This window comes from Dermacentor albipictus, chromosome 10, assembly GCF_038994185.2.
Source record: "Dermacentor albipictus isolate Rhodes 1998 colony chromosome 10, USDA_Dalb.pri_finalv2, whole genome shotgun sequence".
Taxonomy (NCBI): domain Eukaryota; kingdom Metazoa; phylum Arthropoda; class Arachnida; order Ixodida; family Ixodidae; genus Dermacentor; species Dermacentor albipictus.
This window is the reverse complement of record NC_091830.1, coordinates 58,736,754-58,757,344: the sequence shown is the minus strand read 5'-3', so window position 1 is coordinate 58,757,344 and position 20,591 is coordinate 58,736,754. Positions and strand designations below refer to the sequence as shown.

General features: G+C 44.8%; 1 protein-coding gene across 6 annotated transcripts in view; it reads left to right on the top strand.

Annotated features, from left to right (window-relative positions):
* The window catches only part of RyR (Ryanodine receptor), a 340,296-nt gene that overhangs the window by 117,718 nt on the left and 201,987 nt on the right, over positions 1-20,591 (top strand). For all 6 annotated transcript variants that reach the window (XM_070526816.1, XM_070526813.1, XM_070526812.1 and 3 more), the window contains 13 exons: positions 3,161-3,238; positions 3,886-3,961; positions 7,546-7,658; positions 8,973-9,078; positions 9,890-9,983; positions 10,848-10,922; positions 12,324-12,480; positions 14,475-14,597; positions 14,723-14,770; positions 16,906-17,027; positions 18,256-18,383; positions 20,064-20,128; positions 20,336-20,471. In XM_070526816.1, the coding sequence (XP_070382917.1) occupies positions 3,161-3,238; positions 3,886-3,961; positions 7,546-7,658; positions 8,973-9,078; positions 9,890-9,983; positions 10,848-10,922; positions 12,324-12,480; positions 14,475-14,597; positions 14,723-14,770; positions 16,906-17,027; positions 18,256-18,383; positions 20,064-20,128; positions 20,336-20,471 (1,321 nt within the window). The remainder of the gene's footprint in view (positions 1-3,160; positions 3,239-3,885; positions 3,962-7,545; positions 7,659-8,972; positions 9,079-9,889; positions 9,984-10,847; positions 10,923-12,323; positions 12,481-14,474; positions 14,598-14,722; positions 14,771-16,905; positions 17,028-18,255; positions 18,384-20,063; positions 20,129-20,335; positions 20,472-20,591) is intronic.

Below are 20,591 nucleotides of genomic sequence, written 5' to 3'. Positions count from 1 at the left end.
ACTCCGCCATCAACATCTGCCGCCGAGCTCAGTATAAACCTAGAGCTACTGCGTGCGTCTCCCGTTTCCGAAGCTCAGAAAAGCAGAGACCAGCGTTCCTCCGAATGTCCGATGCATTACAGCAATGAAAAATCGGCTCTAATGAGGGTCCTGGCGACAGAGTCGTTCATGAGCATTCGGGATTCGAATTTTTATATCTCTTTTTTTTAGAAGAACCGCTCTTTTCAAAAATTGTTGTGTATGAGTGCGTGTACTAACAGCGGTATCTCGTTATCACATTTCTGGTACATTTAAAAATAAGTCCGAGCATTCTTTTATTGCTCAATACCTGCCTCGTAGTTGGTATGCATGTTATCAACAACGACTTAACAGGCATTCGCCATACAAATGTCGACCAAACAAACGGTCACCGGTGACGATAACAGCGGGAGAAATGAAAAGAAACAATCCTGGACGGCAGAGATGAAGTGAACGGCTTCATCTAAAACCAACTGCATACCATTCTTCTTGACGTTCCCTTTCATCACGCCGTGCAGCATGCATCTTGCCGGGTGCATCATTGTATATTATGAACAAGCTCCGCACGTTTGTTTTGCGTCAGCCCTCCATAAGCCCGAAGGGCCGAGGAATCTGGCCTGTTCTCAAGGAGGCGTACTGAAGGGTAATCGCTGTCTGAGCGGCTATTCTGAGCCCGTGGCGTGACCACGTGACAGTAAGAATTGCCAACGAGAAGACCGTGCATGGTAGGATGTATTTCCCTCCATGTACGCCGGGCCAGCGTCTCCAAAAAAATTAAAGACAAAAGCACAGCATGGGATTTCTTGCATATTCGCATCCCTTCTTCCTGTCGTGTTCACCATCAATCATCTCTATTTCCTTCCGTGCGTTTTTACCCTACCCGTGCAAACGCTGGCAGGTCTCTGCGCACTGGCGCAGGTCGATGTTTCTCCGTTTGCTGAAAATAAATGATCTCCTTTTGCGTACTCCACCAGTTGCGAGACCTTACACGGGAGTCATTGTATTTGTACCGCTTACGTATGTAACCGTTGCCCGCTGCACTCATTGGTTGCGTGCAACACTCACGGCTATATGTTTGCCTCGTAATAACAAGGCACGTTAAGCAACGTAATGATTCAGATTTAATCAATTTTACGGGTTAACTTTGGGGCTAAAAATTACCCTCGTCTCCATACTACCGATATTTATTTCTAACCTTAAAGAACAAATCTGTGTGTTGCAAATACTATTTGAACAAGATATTCTGGCTACTAGAGCTCAGACACGCAGTTTTCCCTTTATGTTGTAGTTACTTATGCGGAGTTTCATGGCGCCAGCACGGCTTAGGTAATGATGCGCCAGAAACATAATCAAAAGACGTGATATAAACAATAAATATAGGAAAAAGGTTCGTTCGTTAAAACCTTAGAAATATTATGAACAAATCGAGAGAGCCACGTCGGTTTTAAAGTATGTGTAATCATCTTGTGCTCTCTAAAAACCTAAAAACGTCAATATGGTCAACAAACGCATTCTGACCTAAAATCACGGGATGAAAAGGTACACTTTGAGCATGCAGCTTAAAAAAATAGGCTTGTCGTTGTGTTTCCGAGGTGGGACATGTTATAGAACATGGCTTATTTTTCTAATGGTTATCTTCATCAATTACAATTTGGCTGTTTTTGCTTTATTAGGAACACAACCAAGTTTGTTTTCTTTCTTAGTGACACCTTTGAGTATTAATTCCTTCTCCAGTTTATGTTACCGCCTGGAAATTACTATGTCTCGAAGAGCCGTCTCCTCAGTTACACATTCTGCCAAATGGCTAGCACTTTAGCACTTTGATTACTGCTGCGAAAGCTATGGTGCGGACAGGATACATAAGCGAACAGAAGCCGTTTCAGTGACAGTGCCTTTCTTAGCGAGTCACCTGTTACCCCGATTTTTCCGTGCCGAGTATTTCTGTGTGCTACTGGATATATATATATATATATATATATATACCAACGCTGTTTGTTTGATGGTCGGATTCAAACAGAGGGCATCTAGCATAGAAGCGTGATGCCACTAATTAAACATTACGCCCGGATGCCATTCCCCACAACTGCAGGCTTCATAATTAGATCATAATTTTGGCGAGTAAGACTCCATTAATTAGTCAAAACTAATGAGCGCGTCATCATACGTCAAAATTGGGGTCGATCGCGAAGGTAGTGCAGTAACATAATTGAAGCACTCCGACGTTCCTCCTTGCTCCCTTCACGCGAGGTGTGACTCCGTATATATACAGTGCAGTGAGCAGTTGCATACCACCCCAGTCTCGCCCCCAACTCAACTAAAGAGACGCTGTGTTTGGTCGACGACAACTGGAGATTGAACAGCCTTCCAAATGTTTATCTAAGTCTGTCCAAACAGTTTCCAGTTTCGTCTATAGTTATTTCACGACTCAGAAGTTGCTGCGGCAGTCGGCTTTTTACCACCCTAATTGCCATCGTGAGTTTCGGGTGCAAGAACCTCCGACGATGGTTAAGGTAACTTGTGTTGTTAACATTATAAACGAGTTTCTTACTCTCAAAGGGTAAGGTGTAACATTATGTCCAGGACCACACTAGTGAACGCTTGCACCAACATCTGGTGAATGATTGAATATTCAACTGCAAGGATGGACTGTCAGGCGCGTTGGTTCACGATTAGATGAAATCAGTGAACCTTGATGAATAAAGTGAGGTTACTTATCAGAATCTCTTTCTTGATTTCTTTTTCCTTGTTAAAAAAGTTAAATGAAGAACAGTAAAAATTCAGACCGTGTGATGAAGCGCATCGATATAACTCACAATATCAGGCTCATTTTCATAGCGCACACATTCATACCGCGCAAATCACACAGTTTTGTGTACAATTCTACCAAAGCACTCCTGCTGAATGCGTGCGAGCGTGTTGTGTGTATACCTTCAAGCAGGAAAGAAAATGCAGACTGCATAAAAGAAATCTATCTATCTATCCTCGCAAACATGAACATTGCCTCGTTTGATTTGCGCAGCGGCTTTATTCCGCCTCCGTGTCCTCCTCTGAAAAGTGATCGCCTTTGTCAGAGCTTCAGAACTCCGCGTCTCTACTCAGTGCAGCTTCTATGTCAGCCCCTTTATTCTCTCTCTTTTTCCAGGGCAAAGGAACGCAGTCGGGCCACAGAACTCTGCTGTACGGTCACGCCGTGCTCTTGAGGCACCAGAATAGCAACATGGTAGGTGCACGAAAAAGACCCCCCCCCCCTTCCACTTTAGAGAGTTTGGCGTGGCGTTGCGTTACAACGAGTTGTCCTTGAACCATTGTCTCCGGCTGCATTGCAAAGTTTCTCCATGACCCAGTTTGTTGGAGAGAAATCTCATATCCTCGAACTTTCAGGAAGTGTGCCACACAGCCATTTTTGAGTGTGTTGTGTCATTTTTTTTTTCTTTATCTGTACGCGTACGGAACTAGAGCACTGTCTGTACGTGTGTTCAAAAGGACATAGAAATTTCCAGGTCTTTGGTTAAACCAACGTGAGAACTACGTATTATTTTCTTTCTTAAGAAGTATTGATTGCTAGAAGAGCGCTTCATTTTGAACTGACTACAACATAAGTGGCTGAGTTACTGTGTGCTTTAACATTTAACATCCTCGTATTATTAATGATTTGTAGTTCCCCGCAATCATCTGTTAATAGGCTGTCTGCCAGGCGGTTGTGAGTAAAATCTGGAATTAAGATTACTGTACTAGTTACAGAGCAAGTTCATTCCTTTAGAGCAGTAGACAGCCCATACTTCTCTTGCGCACGATGTTACTATGTTTATTGGTTGCTACTGCTTACCAACTAAAATTATTTTTTTTCGCCCCATTTCTCGCACACAGTACCTGGCTTGTCTTTCGAGCAGCTCATACAACGACAAACTTGCCTTCGATGTCGGCTTACAAGATCACTGTCAAGGTAAGCCTGCAGGACCTTTCGCGGTAATGGTGCGGCTTAGAAGAACAAAAACGCGCAAAGATTGAGCCTTCCCTAAACACTTGCGTAATCAGCGGCAGCATCACCCACTTCGCGTATCGTGGAAAACATGAATTAGACATCGCGGCCTAAGTCGGTTTTGTATGTTCCTCATTTTTGTGCCTTTCGCGTGCTTGCCGTTTCCACGCGGGAAGCAAGAGAAATTTAGCAAAGCGACAAGACCTCCACGCTCAGCAAATGGAGAGACAAAGAGGATAGCACAATAAAACTCAAAACACATGATTGTAAATGAAAGTTAAAGCTATTCGCCGGGGAAAAAAATTAGGTCAGAACTCGCTTTTCAACCGTTCTTTTGCTAAAGCGTAACTCTCTATCGCCTGGAGCAAATACTTCTGATACCCAGCTTACTATTTCGTCATGTGATAGCTCGTAAAGACGGCTCAAGTAAAAATCAGCGGCACTTGAAGCAAAACGTTGGTCACACCAGTTTTTGGCTATTTTCATGATAATTTAAACGTTTATGTCTCTTAGCCCCCAGGAAAATGAAAGGACAGTGTAGAAAGCATAGACAAAGGTCTCACTTCCAACACTCGTTTTTTTCCTGCAGAAGTGATGTCGTACGTATGTATGAATATATGTAATAGGTTGCGCAAGGACATTAGTACAAGTTGATGAATCCTGAGTTTCATGACAGGCGCAAGTAAAAGTAATATCCTGAAAACGACATTTCCGATAATAATAAACATGCCCGAGCTTAACGCCTTTGCGCCGTTTATGTCGCGCTCTAAAAGCTTGCTTAGCCAGCCAGCGCTTGCTTCGATCGTTGGGAACATCAGTTTGCATAATCGCACGCGAATTCCACGCTCTTTTTAACGGCACTCGGTTTATGGCAGCCCGTGAAATTCTTCCGAGCTTATCTAAGAAAACTGCTGCAACTGCCTCCTCGTAAAGATCATGCAGTCCTCACACACGGCTAACGCGGCACGCGACCGTTCGATGTCGCCTGTGGCGTTTCAAAACACATTTCTCGTTTATACATGAAAAAAAAAACAGCAGCAACGGCCCGAGCACTGTCACGTCCTTCCAAATAGGTCCCGTTGTAGGAGGGCTTTAGGCATTGAGTTTCTTGAACAACGACCCTCGTTGTACTGCTATTTATCCAAGCAAGTGTTTAAGCTCCCCACTAGGAGCTGTCGCGCGGATCTCTTGTAGTGCGGCACTTCTGTATCGTGTGCGTGTGTGCGTGTGTGCGTCTGACGCAGTCGAGCCGTAGTTGATCGAGCCGGTACTTAGACATGCGAGAGAAAAATGAACTGGTTGTGACGGCTATGCCACTAATGGCCTCCCTCTTTTGTCTGCGCGATGTCGTCATTATGTTCACGGAGGCCCGTTAGGGGTGCGCTCCGAAAAAAACGATTCGCCTAGACTCATTGTGTCGCTCTCCTGCTCGGATGAACGCATTTGAAGTTCGCGAATCCAAGAACTCAGTCGAATTTTCTGGCACCCGCCGTGGTTGCTCAGTGGCTATGGTGTTGGGCTGCTGAGCACGAGGTCGCGGGATCGAATCCCGGCCACGGCGGCCGCATTTCGATGGGGGCGAAATGCGAAAACACCCGTGTGCTTAGATTTAGGTGCACGTTAAAGAACCCCAGGTGGTCAAAATTTCCGGAGTCCTCCACTACGGCGTGCCTCATAATCAGAAAGTGGTTTTGGCACGTAAAACCCCAAATATTATGAATTTTCTGGCAATGTTAACATATCCTTTCTTTCTTTGAGTATCGTTGTTTCTTTCTTTCCCTCTTTTTTCCTCTTTCTTCTTTCTTGGTTAATTACTGGCAGGGTTCTTTCAATTAGAGTGTAATACGTGGCACTTTGAATATTTTTGCACCGCTTTGGTACTTGCAGGATTGTGTAACACTTCCCGTTTCCCCAGTGACGAGTTGCAGGCTAGAAACAGGCTCTCCGGGTCGACCTCTCCTCCTTTCTCTTCCTTAAAATCTACTCCTCCTAGTGTAGCAAAAAAAAAGAGAAAAGAAATAACGATACTGTAAAGTTTATGTTTGAGCACGGTATGAAATCCTAAACGTGGTGAGAAACAAAAAAATAACGCATTTTCTTGCGCCTGGGCGAGTGTTTGCAGTAAACCTGTGTGCACACTTCTGTTCGCACGTAGCTTCGGAGCATAAAAACGCACAATAATTGTGCGGATTTTAAAAGTAAGACATTTGCGCTCCCTATTGCAAGTGTTTCAGCGGTTTTGTCGTTTCGCGTTACGACTAGTTTAGCTCACGATTAGTATTGACACTTCAATAAATGTTTAGCGCATTGTTTTATCGCACTGCCCCTGAATACCCATGAGCAATCATAATATCTCCGCTCAAGTGTGCAGCTCTAAATGCTGAAAAAGTTTGTGTAACTGGTCGCATAATGATGTATGCGACGTTGCTATGTTTCGATTTCTAATCACCCATTGCGTTGAGTTCTACTCATGGATCACCACCACTATAGTAAACTATTTTGCAGCTTATTGTGCTTCTCTGTTACAAAAAAAAAACACACATCTATTCGGTCTCTATCTTATCAGTGTGTCGATACATCACTTAACGAAGCACCTAATGACCCACTGGGGCCTGCGAGCTGCAGGATACCTTCATGTCCTTGCTTACTCGAGCATTGTTCCGCTGCAGAGGAACACGTAAGCGTCGCCATCTCTGTATCGCTGTCATACAATATACGAGGAATCGCGTGGCAATATCTACGTGGCTGTGTTGAGCACGTTCGATCTGTGACATCGGACTCTGCTAATATTGCGCTTCGGTCAGTACATTAGCAAGCAAGCGTGCATGAATACTATCAGCATCATCAGAATTGAGAACGACAGCGCCGCCCACCTGTCACACTCGCTAGAGGTTGTCGTAATGCGAAACTAAACTTGGCCATTTAGAGCTCCTCTTTCTCCCTGTGCTTGTTTTGCCGCAGCATTTGCAGTACGTGCTATATTGCACCCATCGTCGTCGCTTATGCAGCACGGTATAACGGACGGCGATGATGAATAATGCATGTAACACTGAAGCGGCTTCGGCTCAAGGCAAGCACAAAACGAGATAAAACCAAGCATTGTTCCGAACTCTTCTAATGCTGATGTATATTTACTGTGGACAAATGGAGCAAATGGCCGTAGCATACCCTCCGGCTATGTTAAGAATAGCAGGCTCGCAATGATATTTCCCCGAGTACATAGCCGCTGAGCAAAAGCCGCGGCGACTGGAATGATTGTTTTTTTTTTTTTTGACGCGTACTGATACTGTATTCACGTTCACTGCTCACCCACAGCCGTGGTTCCGTGGTGGTTAGTTACGTGAGCGCGAATTTCTTGAGTGCTCATTAAATTGCGGGACGAGCGTGCTGTAGTACACGCACAAGACTGTAGCTCGGGTGCTAAATTCACGCTTGCAAGTGATGTCGTGCTCTTGCTTTCCGGTACACCGACGCTCCGTTTCCTAAATGCTGGGCGTTTCCTTTCATGCACCCTGCTCCGCTCCCCCCCCCCTTCTCACACACACCAGGCGAGGCGTGCTGGTGGACCATTCACCCGGCCTCCAAGCAGAGGTCCGAAGGAGAGAAGGTCCGCGTCGGAGACGACCTCATCCTCGTCAGCGTAGCTACCGAGCGATACCTGGTGAGCATCCATATTCGCACGAGCTGCTTTGCTTCCTTTAGTTGCCGCAGCAGAGCTTCCTGATGCATGTTTATATTAGTTGTATTTAGTTATTGTTTTATCTGGTCATTAGACTCAACAAGGCGGTTCCAAGCGCCATTGTTGAAGCAAATGAGCTCAAGTATTTCTTTCGTGATCTGTCGGCAATGACAAATCGAACCATTACCTTGAAAGTCATCTGGGCGCTAAACGTACAGTCATCCTCCCTGCGCTGACATTTTTACTAATAACGTAAGGTCGGTGATGTATTCTTTACTACGGTAACGATATCTTATTGTCATATCTAAAACGTATATTGCAGCGCAAGTTATTGCGAGACCAAAGGACCATTATAGAAAGGAGAGGCAGACACATGCATTTTGATCACACCAGATCATAAGAAGATAGTTCTCAGGCGCTGCATGTATGCTGGGTCGGTTCAATATAAGACTTCTGTACAGAGATGTCGCAAAAGAGCCAACCTGATGTAATGAAAATTATGATATGTGGAGGCGCCGCAATGGCCGTCTCTCATTAACAGAATATTTATGAAACTTTGGACTCCATCATTTACTATTACATCTGGAGGTTCCTCAAAGCTGCCCGTAGCCGCATGCTTTTATGGAAAGAATAATTCAAGTGAAAAAAATTACTTTTTCGTGCTTGCCTAAAATCTGCCTTAAACTGGTGTGCTTTTAGTATGCGTATTCATTTTCTGAAAAATATGTAGGCGTTCTGCCCCTTTCGGCGGCACTTACCAGCCTGCTCATCCCTTACCCTTTTCTCTTAGATGTATATGCGTTTTCAACAACAACAACAACAACAACAACAACAACAACAACAACAACAATAATAATAATAATAATAATAATAATAATAATAATAATAATAATAATAATAATAATAATTAATATTGAACTTTGTTGTGCAGTTGGTACTGCTCTACGGATAAAGGAACGCGGTGAATTGTTGCATACACTTTTGGCTCGGGCAGTCTACGCCCCGCCGTGGGAAGTTCGAGGTATGAAAAGCATCATGAACTGCCCAACGCTTCAGTAATTCTTCGTCTGCTTCTTTGTGTAATGCATACATTAAACATCAACTGTTCGTGTATAACAGCCTGAAACAGGCGACGCACGTATTATGTTCCATTGAAGATTCATATGTCATGTATAAGACGGTCTCAAACATTTTTTATGTAAAAAGTTATCATCGAACGCAATTAAACTCTCTGAATTGGTGGCCGAGTAAATGGTTACGAACAGCTACATTTTACGCCGTTTTAACTGCCTGCAGCACACGGCCAAGGAAGGCGACGACACGATCGTGAACGCCAGCTTTCATCTCACGCATTGGTCAGTGGCACCATTCGGGACGGGCACCAGCAGAACGAAGAACGTTGGTGAGTACTACTTCGCTCCAGAGGCAACTGCCGTGCTTTACGGAACGTAGGTGCCTCGCCATCTGAGCAGCCTTCTACGCCAACTCTCCAGCACTTAAATGCTTGTAAAACATCCGTAGGCTAATTTAAAGACCCGAATTTGTTTATTGCGTACCATGTTGACCTTAGAACATGCGTCGGGTTAGGTTTGTTTGGAAATTGGTTCATTACGGGCTATACCCTAACTTAATAACGGACAAGTTATTATCTAACGCTAAGAGTGGCACAAACAGCTGCTAAGCGGACGCAGGATCTCATGTAATCATCAGGAGTGAGTACTTTGAAATTAAGGATTGCTGCGTTTATACTGATAACAAGTCATTTAGGCTTCCGAATGGGCATTTAATTTTTGTTTATGAAGTAGCGGGTTTCCTTTTTTTCTCTATTCAATGCGATAGAGCACCGTCTCATGTGTGTAACTTGTTAGTTGTCTTGAACATGAGCAGCTGTCTCAATTTTAGCAACCTGGAGCATGATCTAAGGAAGATACGTAACTCCTGGAATATTGGGCAGTTACAGATCTGGGCCCGCGTTCACAAAAAGCTCTCAGGGTGTAACTGTTCGTCGGAGCCAATTTCAGCCTGTCTTTATACTGTAAACATCATAAGCGGAGATGGCCGGTCATTAGTCAAGGCCACTCACGCGCGAAAATCTTTAACGAGTCGGCCGCAGCTATTTGTCCTCCAGCACAAGAGTAAATTTGTGAAGAACTGAAAGGATGCCCAATCGCCTTTATTTTTTTTTCTTTTTTGCGGTCTTGTTTACTCTCCAGGTTATGTATTCGGCGGCGAAGTGCTAAGGTTCTTTCACGGCGGTGACGAGTGCCTCACCATACCGCCCAACTGGAACCAGGAGGCCGGTCAAAAGTAAGTCCTAACTTTTGGCGAATTCTCTTCTCCCCAGAAGGGCGACCAAACCTGTGCATTTTGCCTGAGAGCAGTAAAACCTGCACAGCACCGCTGTATGTATAGGGGAAAAAAATTTATGTAGGCAAAAATTATATAAATAAAACGAGAATGTATCTTTATTCAAAATAATACTGACACTTTTCATGCATTTGAACTTTAAGCATTAGAACCTCCCGCTTAGGTCTGGCATTAAGTGATCTACAACATTCTTTTTCATGCTTAGTATTTCTTTAGTTTTTATTGCTCATAGCTCCAATTTAGAAGTGGAATGGGGCAGCAGAAGACCACATGGCTTGTAACCTTTCCACCTTACCTTACCCTTACCTATAAATATTTCTATATTTTTTACGCAAAGATGTGTACTATGTTATTGTTGCTTTGGTCCTTTGTTGCTCGTTCTTTAGTGATAAATGCTTTCTTTAAGAAGTTAACATTGCTGCCAAGAACAAGTTCCTCTGGAACTTCTTTTCCTTTCAGCTTCTGTGCTTATCTCGTTGTTGCATTTGAAATCATATCAAATCAATTTGGATTTTTATTTCACGTTGTGGGTACAGATGCCAGAAGCACAGAACTTATATGAGTATAACTGTTTAGCTGTCTTTCCACCCTTTTCATGGTGCAGTTTGTGTGCTTAAAGCTCAGATTTATTTGATAAAGCGTTTCACTATATTTCGCATTCATAAGGGTCCTCTTCCCCGTTTGAATGGCGACGCGATAAGTTGCGTTCACGGAGACATGTATCCCCGTGAGAGCAGCTGCCTACAGTGATCTCTCATATGTAACATTACTCTCTCTCTCTCTTAATTGTTTTTTATCTCCTAGCATCATTGTTTACGAAGGCGGTGCAGTCCTGAATCAAGCTCGTTCTCTATGGAGGCTCGAGCTAGTGCGAACAAAGTGAGTAACGCTTTTGGCGTTTTTTTTTTCTGCATAACGCTCCGCTACTCCGTAACATCGCAGTACTGCCCAGCAACGCCGATATTGCGGCCCTATACGCCTAACTTACACTTAAACAAACTGAAAGTCAGCGATATTGCATGGCCCGCGCCTGCATCGTAATAACCCTGTGTACCGACGGTAAGGCGGCCCTAATGACCGTGGCAGTGATTAATCTGCAGTCGCGTCTGAATTACCTTCCTTGGCTGCGCCGTTCCTCCAGCGCCAACACACTGCCATGGCAGACTGTTATGGTGTCGTAACTTAATGAAGGTTTGGGTAATGGTCTATGCAGGCATCGCTTGCAGGTGCCTCGCTTTTGACACTAGTATAACACTAGCCAGGAGGGGCTTAAGTGTTCGTGTAACGATCTATTACGATCCATTCGCCTCGTGGCGCATACACCCGTGCTCTCAGCGCGCTGTCGTTTTCGCACGCTATACGTTTCATCGGTAAAATATGATCAAGTTGCTCTGAGTTTGACTCGCGCACCTAGGCACTTCGACAAGCGACCGTAAGCTGGTGTTTTTTCTAAGAGAGTTCCCGCCTTAATGCCGGAAACTTTCAGCACCAGCACACGTTTGCTGGCGCGACTCAGCGGAATGTGTTGGTATAGCAACTAGCTTAAATTCTGTAATGTGTGAGAAAGCATCGAGTCAGTAACTGTTTGAGTGCTCATCATCGACGCAACCAATGTGCGCTTCAATAAATGATGACGGTGTGGAGAAAGGTTTTAGAGGTTTTAAAGAAGTCGCAGTTTCGCTCGATGGGCGAAGCAGTGACAGCAATAGTTAGGCGCTACATTATTACGCGAAGTAAATTCAGTAGACTTATGAGCAATATAAGTTGGATTAAAAATTTGCATACTATCTAAACGCGACTGTTGTTACGCGCTCAAAGAGACGTATTAACGCAGCTCACTGGATGATCGCTAGCAGTCGCGCTTACAACGCTGGCTCGATGAGAAACACCGACAGGGGACAGCGCACGTGCTTGTTCCAAAGCACGTCCAACACTCTCACTGTCAGTCCCTGCAAAACACGACAGATCACTTGATCTCCCACTCTTGAGTGCGAATATTCAGTGCGCGCATCGAGGCACAAGCCATCTCGCCTTGCCCACTCTCCAGAGATGTCACGCTCACACGCTCGCTCTGGCACCCGCAGCACGTCACGTGACCTAGACTACTGGGTGCGCTAGCCAGGCGGGTCGCGCATGCGCCGTCGCAACCTGGGCAGCGCGGTAGTCGCACGCGCCTCGAATGTCCACCACGTGTTGTTATCGCAACAAAACATCGTCTTAACATTTGTCAGGTGTTTAACAATGTTGTTTGACAATGCAACGTGTTCGCTTCCGTTGCAGGTGGGCGGGCGGCTTCGTGAACTGGGGCTACCCGCTCCGCATCCACCACATCACGACGGGCCAGTACCTGGCCTTCGGCGAGAACCGAGAGGTTTGCCTCGTGCCGCGAGAGCGCGCCACCGTCGCGGCGACGGCGTTCTGTCTCAGGCAGACCAAGGTAAGCGTTTCGCGAAATGGTAGAGCCTGCGATTCGTCGCAAACTTGTAGCCCATTTGCCCTAAAAAAAAAAAAAATCTGAGCCCACGCCACGCGAATCGACAGAACGAAGGTACAGAAATGACGTGCGCGGTGACGTGTGTGCGTCGTTTGTTTTTGTTCATGCCCTGTGTATTCACGCTGCAGATATTCAGCTGTCCTCGAGTGACGTGGCAAAGTTAAATATTACTTTCAGATCTGTCACGTTCCATTTAGTTCCATGCTGTAGGCGACTGAAAAGTAACATTCGTTAATGGTAACAATGGCAATGGGCAAATGAAAAACAAAAAAAAACAAGAGGCAAAGTGCATGTCGCGTTCGCAATTCTGTGGCATTGTCGCATTTCACTAGGCATTCCTTGAATAAATTACTAAACGGCATCAATAAACTTAGGTCATATCAGTGTTACGAAACCGATGCATCGCTGCAATAATCGAGGTCACGCTTGATCAAAGGAGGTATTCAGCAAAATTTGGCTATGCAACGTGGTACACGGGGTTCAAAGTGGGAAGATATCAGGCAGCCTGCCAGCATCGCCCCTCTTCCTCTGTTTTGAGCTTGCGTAGAATTTCTTGCGTGCTTTCTATTCTATTCAACTTATGAATATGATATGAAGGTATAAAGTTAGACCAGCATTCAAAAATATTGTCATGCTCCACGTGGACAGACAGGCAGACATCCTAACAATTTCAAGTGGGCTGTAGCTGGTGACTGCTTGACTGTTTTGCCCAAAATGTTTTCCGCGTTTTGCTAATTTCGTATTTTCAAAGCACTTATCGTGTAATTCCAACTAATGCATTCAGTGTTACTTTCAGTCCATTGGCAGACTCAAGTGTAGTTGATGCCTATACGTAAGGCGAAGCATTCATGATTTGTAGCGAACGGTTGTATGAATAGTGTACATGCTGTGTAGCGAATGGTTATGTACAGATTATGTGCTGTAGTGTTTATGCTTATAGTGAGTAACACGGGGAATGGCAAGCTGACGAGATATTAAGATTGAAAGGAGTCTAAAACCTACCTGTGCATGCGCAGCCGCCTGAGGTGTGCAACATCATTTTAGAGCGGCACATCAGTTCTGCAAAAGCCTGCAAAGTGGAGGAAAGTTTACGAAATGGAGAAGTTCTCATCCTCACGACTGTTTAGCACGAAGCTACAAAGAAAACTGTTACGGGTTTCTTTGAAAGAAAGCTTCCCAGTTGAAGTAAAATTTGTTCTTCTGCGGAAACCACAACCCCGGCCATTTTCCCCTTCCCCTTTTCTCTTTGTCCCTTTCTCCCTTTCGTAATCTTAGAGTGCACTGTCATCGGGAGTGGTCCACGAGAACGGCGAGTTATTCCACCGGCCTCTCGCCCGTGCAAATTGGCTGCAGTCGGAGAAACTTAGCATTAGTAAATTAGTAAAAAGCATTTGTCAACTATTTTCTAGTACGAAGCGTTACCGTGTGACGCTGCGAAGTGTTACCGCCTAGTCTGACAGCTGCAATGCGTTACCGTGTACAGGGAAGCGTTACCGTCTATAGTTAACGCATAGTTCACTTGAACAGCGAGACATTCATAAATAGCCAACGTACTTGTACCGAGAGATAAGATTCGGGGACCGCTCTCGCCGCTTTGGCTGTGATTTGTGTGTTGCTTGCCTATCTGGGCACAAGTTCTTCCAATAGCACATAATTCTTAGCTCACACTTAAGGTGGTATTTACCGCGTTTCGCCGTCATTTCAACGTGCGAGTATCGTCTAACGGGAAAGAACGTGATACACCTTGTCTAATTTTTTTAAACGAATAGCGTTACCGTGTTTTGGAGGCTGAAGTGCGCTTTGGTGCGTCGTTCGGCACTGCAAATCACCTGCCAACCTTTAGTCCGCTAATCTTGAAACTCTCATTCAAAGGAATTGCATTACGGGGAGAGGCTTTAATTTCTCGCTCTGTCCACTGCACCTTTTTCCCTTATAAGGACGACAAGAAGATCGTTCTGGACGAAAAAGAGGAAGAGGTTCTTGGATCACCCCTTATCAAATATGGCGACACTACGGTGTTTCTGCAGCATCTTGAGACGGGACTCTGGCTATCGTACAAGGTGATAACTTTCCTTAAACTTTTGAAATGGAAGCTTCACTTTTGTGTTTTTTTTATAATTGGCGCTTTTTGGCTGCCTCTGTTGTAACCTAGTGGCTGATTCCCTTGTCTTCTTTCTTTTTTCAGACGTATGAAACTAAAAAGCGAGGAGTTGGAAAAGTGGAGGAAAAACAGGTGAGCTGCGCAAATTTTTCGCGTGAAGTGAATGTTTCTCTTTATTCATGCGTAGTTCAGTACCAATTCTGTGTACATTACCAAGAAAAGGTTTCTTGGAGTCTAGCTCATTTTTGATTATGTTTACAGCTTTGTGATATCGTTCCTGGGCAATACAGCTAAAATTTACTACCAGGACTCTGAAATCAGAGACAGAAACCATCACGATTTAGATTGACCAGTTCATCAGTCTGACCTTTATGTTATGGTTCTAGCGAAGGCTTCGCAGGTCGGAGTGGGCAAAGGCTCGAAATAGCTCGGCAGATATGAAAAATGTTTAGAAGGTATTGCTCGCAGGCATAACAGTGGAGCCAGTTTTGTCATACAAATACCTTCCTGCACCTTTCTAGCATATACATGTACTCCTTTGTCAGAATGTGAAAAGAAAAGGTTTGAACACTTGAACATTCAGAAAGTCTGCCTCCACCTAAAAAAAAAGGGAACTACGTAAGTAGTTCACATCGGCGCCAACAATACGTAAAAGAGGAAAGGTCATGCGTAGGGATCCAAAGCTCAGACTCAAGTGTTAGGAATGTATTAGAAGGCGCAGTAAACCTCTTTACGGCTTAACGTGGAACCTCTTCTTTCGTTCTACATTCTCCTTTTTATAACCTCAGCTGACCGACACAGATTCATTACGCAAGTTGCACTGGACGCAGGCCCCGCCACAGTAGTTTAGTGGTTAGGGCGTTTGTATGCTCAGTACGAGGTCGGCGGGTTCGTTTCCTGGCGATGTGACCGTATTTGGACGAGGACGAACTGCAACAACCGTCGTCTGCATAGATTTAAGTGTACGTTAAAAAGGCCCAGCTGAACTGATCGAACTCGGGGCTCCTTACTGTTTATAAGAAGTTTATTTACAGTATGTACAACATTTTGCGATAGTAAACACATATATACAAGACAATGTACACAGATAATGCAAGTGTACACACTTACATTAGGCAGACACTGAAAATACGAATATCAGGAACATTACATATCTTTTTACGGGAGGAAGAGTAAGTATATTTAAACAGCTTCCTAATGGCTGAGCCAACGCGCGCCGAAGAGCGTTAGTCCCAAATATACTTCGTCGTCTTTCAGACCAGAATCCAAGTCCTGTTCCAACATTACACACTGTTACAATTCATTACAGAAAAAAAATGGAATTTCAAAGGAGCACATGAAGAATTAAAGAGAATGGAGTTAATTGCGACTGTGTTCCAAAAGCTAGATTAACTCGCCCAATATGTACCCTTTCTACAGCCCTCGCATTTGCTTCTTTTTATTCGTGCGAAAGCGTCAAATGGCACATTGGTCGAAAGGGCCGACATCTGTCATCTGTAGCAGCGAAACGGGAACCTAAACTCGCATTCCCGTTGACTGCGACGCCACGTCACAAGCGCGCCTTGACGCAGCAGAGCGGGCGAAAGGGCACACCTGCTGCACCACAGCACACGCCAGGTGTCACGTGAGGCGCGAGCGCGTCGCCGCGTTACCCTCGCTCTCGCTCTTGGGGTGAGCGCTCCTTGAGCGAGCCAGTCGTTGGCAGAGCGGGTGAAAGGGAACTGCTGTAGCGATAGCGCGCCAGGTGTGGCGTGAGGGGTGAGGGCATCACCGCATGGGCGGCATTCGGCGTTGGCACCACGGGCTACTGCTGCTTGCTGGCTAGGGCAGCACGTACTGCTATGGTACATTAGTCGCAGCGCAAAACTCGAAGGACCGCTCGCTCAGCGCCGTTCAATTGGACACTAACGCCTTCGCATTCGTAGCTCATTATAAGTGCTTAGTTGTCCTCGGATTTTTTATTTCATCAATTGCCATAAACAGAGGTCCAATGTTGGATTAATCATTGTCGCCATGAGTCCAGGCCTACTTCGGCTGTACTTCATCTTCGGCTAGGTGTTTAGGGATTTACGGATTTCCGAACTCACAGCTTGCCACAGCGAGGATGAGCACACATGAAGTCTGTGCTTTTTAACGGCACAACTTTGCAGTTGCCGCAGCGTAGTATTGGTGAATAACTGCATTCAGAAGCAGCACCATCGTGCTCTCGCCTTATCATGCTTTTATGGAGGAGTCCCTGTACGATGTCGTGTTTTGGCTACGCGCAGGCCATCATGTCCGAAGAAGGCAAGATGGACGACGGCCTCGAGTTCAGCCGCGCCCAGGTGGAGGAATCCCGCACTGCGCGCGTCATCCGTAAATGCGGATCGCTCTTCAACAAGTTCATCGTGTAAGTGCACACGAAGTAGCGCTAGCTCGTCTAGACGAATAAATCGTTGTGAAAGGATTCTGTACACGATTTCATGCATAGCAGGCAATGATACCATAGCTACACTCTGTGACGACATCAGAATAAAATTATATGTGTACGCTCTCCAATTCGAACATAATTTGCATAGAAGCGACAGCTAATTAGGTTCTTTCATTTTCTTAACATGAGGTTGTGTCGTGCGTTATTTACAGATTTTTTTCTCCGTATTGTCCCGTCGTTGTGTCACTGGTTTCTTCAAGAAACCTGAACGACCTGGGCAAATTTTGTGGCTGATCCTGATAACAGTGCTCAGCCAGATACAACATCTTAGCCTGAAATAGCGAGTTTTTATTCTCCAATTATCCTAGCCCTTGCATTATCAGAACAAATTCATTATTACGAGCAATAAAAACAGCGCTAAACGACGGGACGAGTGAAGGGACACAGACAACGGCGCTGACTAACAACCAAAGTGTCTTTGCAAAACGGGCAAAAGATAGTCAGTTGTCACTGCATTGCAATGAATGCGGCTGCAAGCCATCCTTCGAAGGTGTAACCTATCTGTCAAAATATCGTGATGACCGCGCACGCCTTATTTCCGAAGCCTTCCCCATTCACGTTAGTGGCGAAGCATGTGTAAGCCTTCCGTCCATTTCTCTCCTTCCGAAGGAGATTGCCTTCTTATCACATTAATTGCAATTCCCCCTGCGCATGCCCTATTCTGTAGATTCTGTGGTTTCAGATAGCGGCAAAGCATATATATGCTGACTGACGGAATAAACACACTTTCGTTGTTAGTCAGCGCCCTTGTCTGTGTCCCTTCACTCGTCCGTCGTTTAGCGCTGTTTTTATTGCTCGTAATCATGAACCAACGAGCCCAAATGCGTACTCTTTTGCAAATTCATTAAGCTTTGAGTGCACTCTAACCGGCTCGGCTTTCTTTCAGAGGTGAAGGGCAAATACACAGTGTTTTTGTTGGTGGAGCTTGTTTATATTCTTAAGTTGTCCCAAACTATACAGAGAGAGTCCTCACTGTCGCATCCACGACAAAAACGTGGTGCAGCATGTATCAAAATGAAACACATGGTTATTCATCATGTAATTCGGTGTAGCGTGAAGTGTATGGCATTTTCTGCATGAGCCTACTTTTTGTTCTCCTTTCTTGGCTCGCTTATATTGAGGGAAACTATTACCTCCTCTCTTTCAGAAACCTGGACGCCATGCAAAGTGGTGCCGGTAGGCAGGAGTCTGCCATGAGCACCATCGACCAGGACGAGATGATCATGTGCTTCGAGGACCTCATCAACTACTTCGTCCAGCCGGAAGACGACATCGGTCGGTGTTACAATTCTGACTACCCTTGACCACAACACGAAGCAGGATAATGCTTATGCATATGGGGAATTCGTCAGAACTGTCTGTACTCTGTTTCATGCATAGCCTAATACGCTACGAAGGTAGGAAGACTTCTCTAGCTGCTCGCAATCGCGGCCAAGAGTTTGTGGGTCACATATGAAAGCAAAATTTAGGTATGTGTCATGTAGTTCGATGTGGCATTAAGTTCCTTGTTTTAATGTTGACAAATATGACGTATTTGTGACATCGAAGACATTGTAAATATGAACATGCTTAGCACCGTGCAAGCAGAGTGACACTTTTCTGCCACCAGCACTCACAGTGAACCTTTTGTGTTCGCGACAAAAATATAGTACGGCGCACAAAACTACAAAACGAATGCGCAATTTGAAATTAACTTACACATGTTTACGTTACACAAGTAGTAGTTGTAATATATGAAGTAATTCTTGCGTAGAATGCGTCGCGGATCAAAAAGAACCACTCTGTAAGAACATGCTCAGTGATACCCATATGACCTCACTACTTTCGTAGCGTTCCACGGCGTTGCCTGCTACGCATGGAACGCTGTATAGAGACTTTAGACATCATGTATCAGTTTATGCTACAATCCAAAATATGTCGTGGCAAAAAGCTGTAGCTCTTTTTCATTTGCAAAATGTAAATGTCTCTGCAGTCAGTTGATCCAATGAAATTCTGCTATAAGTGAATATGTCTACAAGTTTTCTATTCTCTAGACGAAAATACGCACTGATCTTACATTTCTTGCATTCTCGTGAACCACTTTAGCGAATGAAGCTGCTTGCGCGAATACTACAAATGTCTTGCTTTGGGAAGACAAACAAAGCCGCCAAGTAAATTGTACCAGAACTTCTCTTCGATGAGTAGGCAACCGCGCACCAGCAAACAATAGCTCATCGAAATATACTGACGCTGGAACACAAGTCAGTTTTCCTCACTTTGTAGTGATACCGCTGAAGAAGTTTCGTACGCAGAATTCTCGACCACAGACGTACAAACCTGGAGAGTTTGGCAGTTCACTGCAGAATCTTTATATTCAACAAACCACACTAGTAAACATCCACATGAATCGATAAATTGCGTAACACTGTAAGCTGTTAGTTGAGGCGCAGGAATTAACCGTCAGTGCAGGGGTCGTGTTGGTACGCAGCAACCTCTTTGAAAGTGTTTGGCCGAGCAGAGTGAAGAAGTAATTTTAGCACAGCTAAATCTGTTAGGCGGAGCTCCTAATTTTGTGTGGCCTCTTGCCGTTATGCTCACATGAAAAAGTAAGTTTTGTGGACAGACGCATCCCAGCTTTCTCTAATTTTGGGCCAAAAAAACAAACAAACAATTGTGTCGGAAGTCAGTGGCCACAGCAATGCTTCAATGTATGCATGGATGTCATTGCTGCTTTGCAGTCTCCATAAGAAAAAAAAAGCGAGCGTAATGTTTTCGTCATCACTATCACGAAATGTCGTCACGATATAAAAAATTCAGAGGTGATGTACATACGACACGGTTCACTATATATACTATGCAGCGTTAGTACTGCGCGTAATGTTTTCCTGCGTTTCATAAGACGCACTTGTAGGCATTTTCCTAAGATTTGTTTTCCTCTTTCTATAACCTACGTTACGTTTTTTGCTGCATTTACAGAGCACGAAGAAAAGCAAAATAAGCTGAAGGCTCTCAGGAATAGACAAGACTTGTTTCAAGAAGAGGTAATTATTTCACTCATTACTTGAAATGTGTCTGCATAACTGAGCGCAATCTGAGGTGTACAGTTATGTACGTCTGTCGGTGCGTTCTTTTTTTCTTCGGCAGTTTAGGCCAGAGCGTTACGTAGCAACCAACCTTTAACAAGAATATTTTCCTTCTATCTCTTCAGGCACAGCGTAATGTTTGTCCTAAGCCGTATTTCTTTGCAGGGCATCCTGAACCTCATCCTAGAAACGATAGATAAAATCAACGCGATCACAACGTCCGGATACCTGGTGTCCATGGGAGGCGAGGACGCCGGGCAGAGCTGGGACACGATATCTGGCTTTCTGTACCAGCTGCTAGGTCAGTGGGAAGAAAGGGCTTCAATTTATTTGTGAACTGGACTGGCTTAAGAATACGAGAGGAACGCTGCATGCATGGGGGTTTCTCTTTCATTCGGATACCTAATGAACCTCGCTAGTT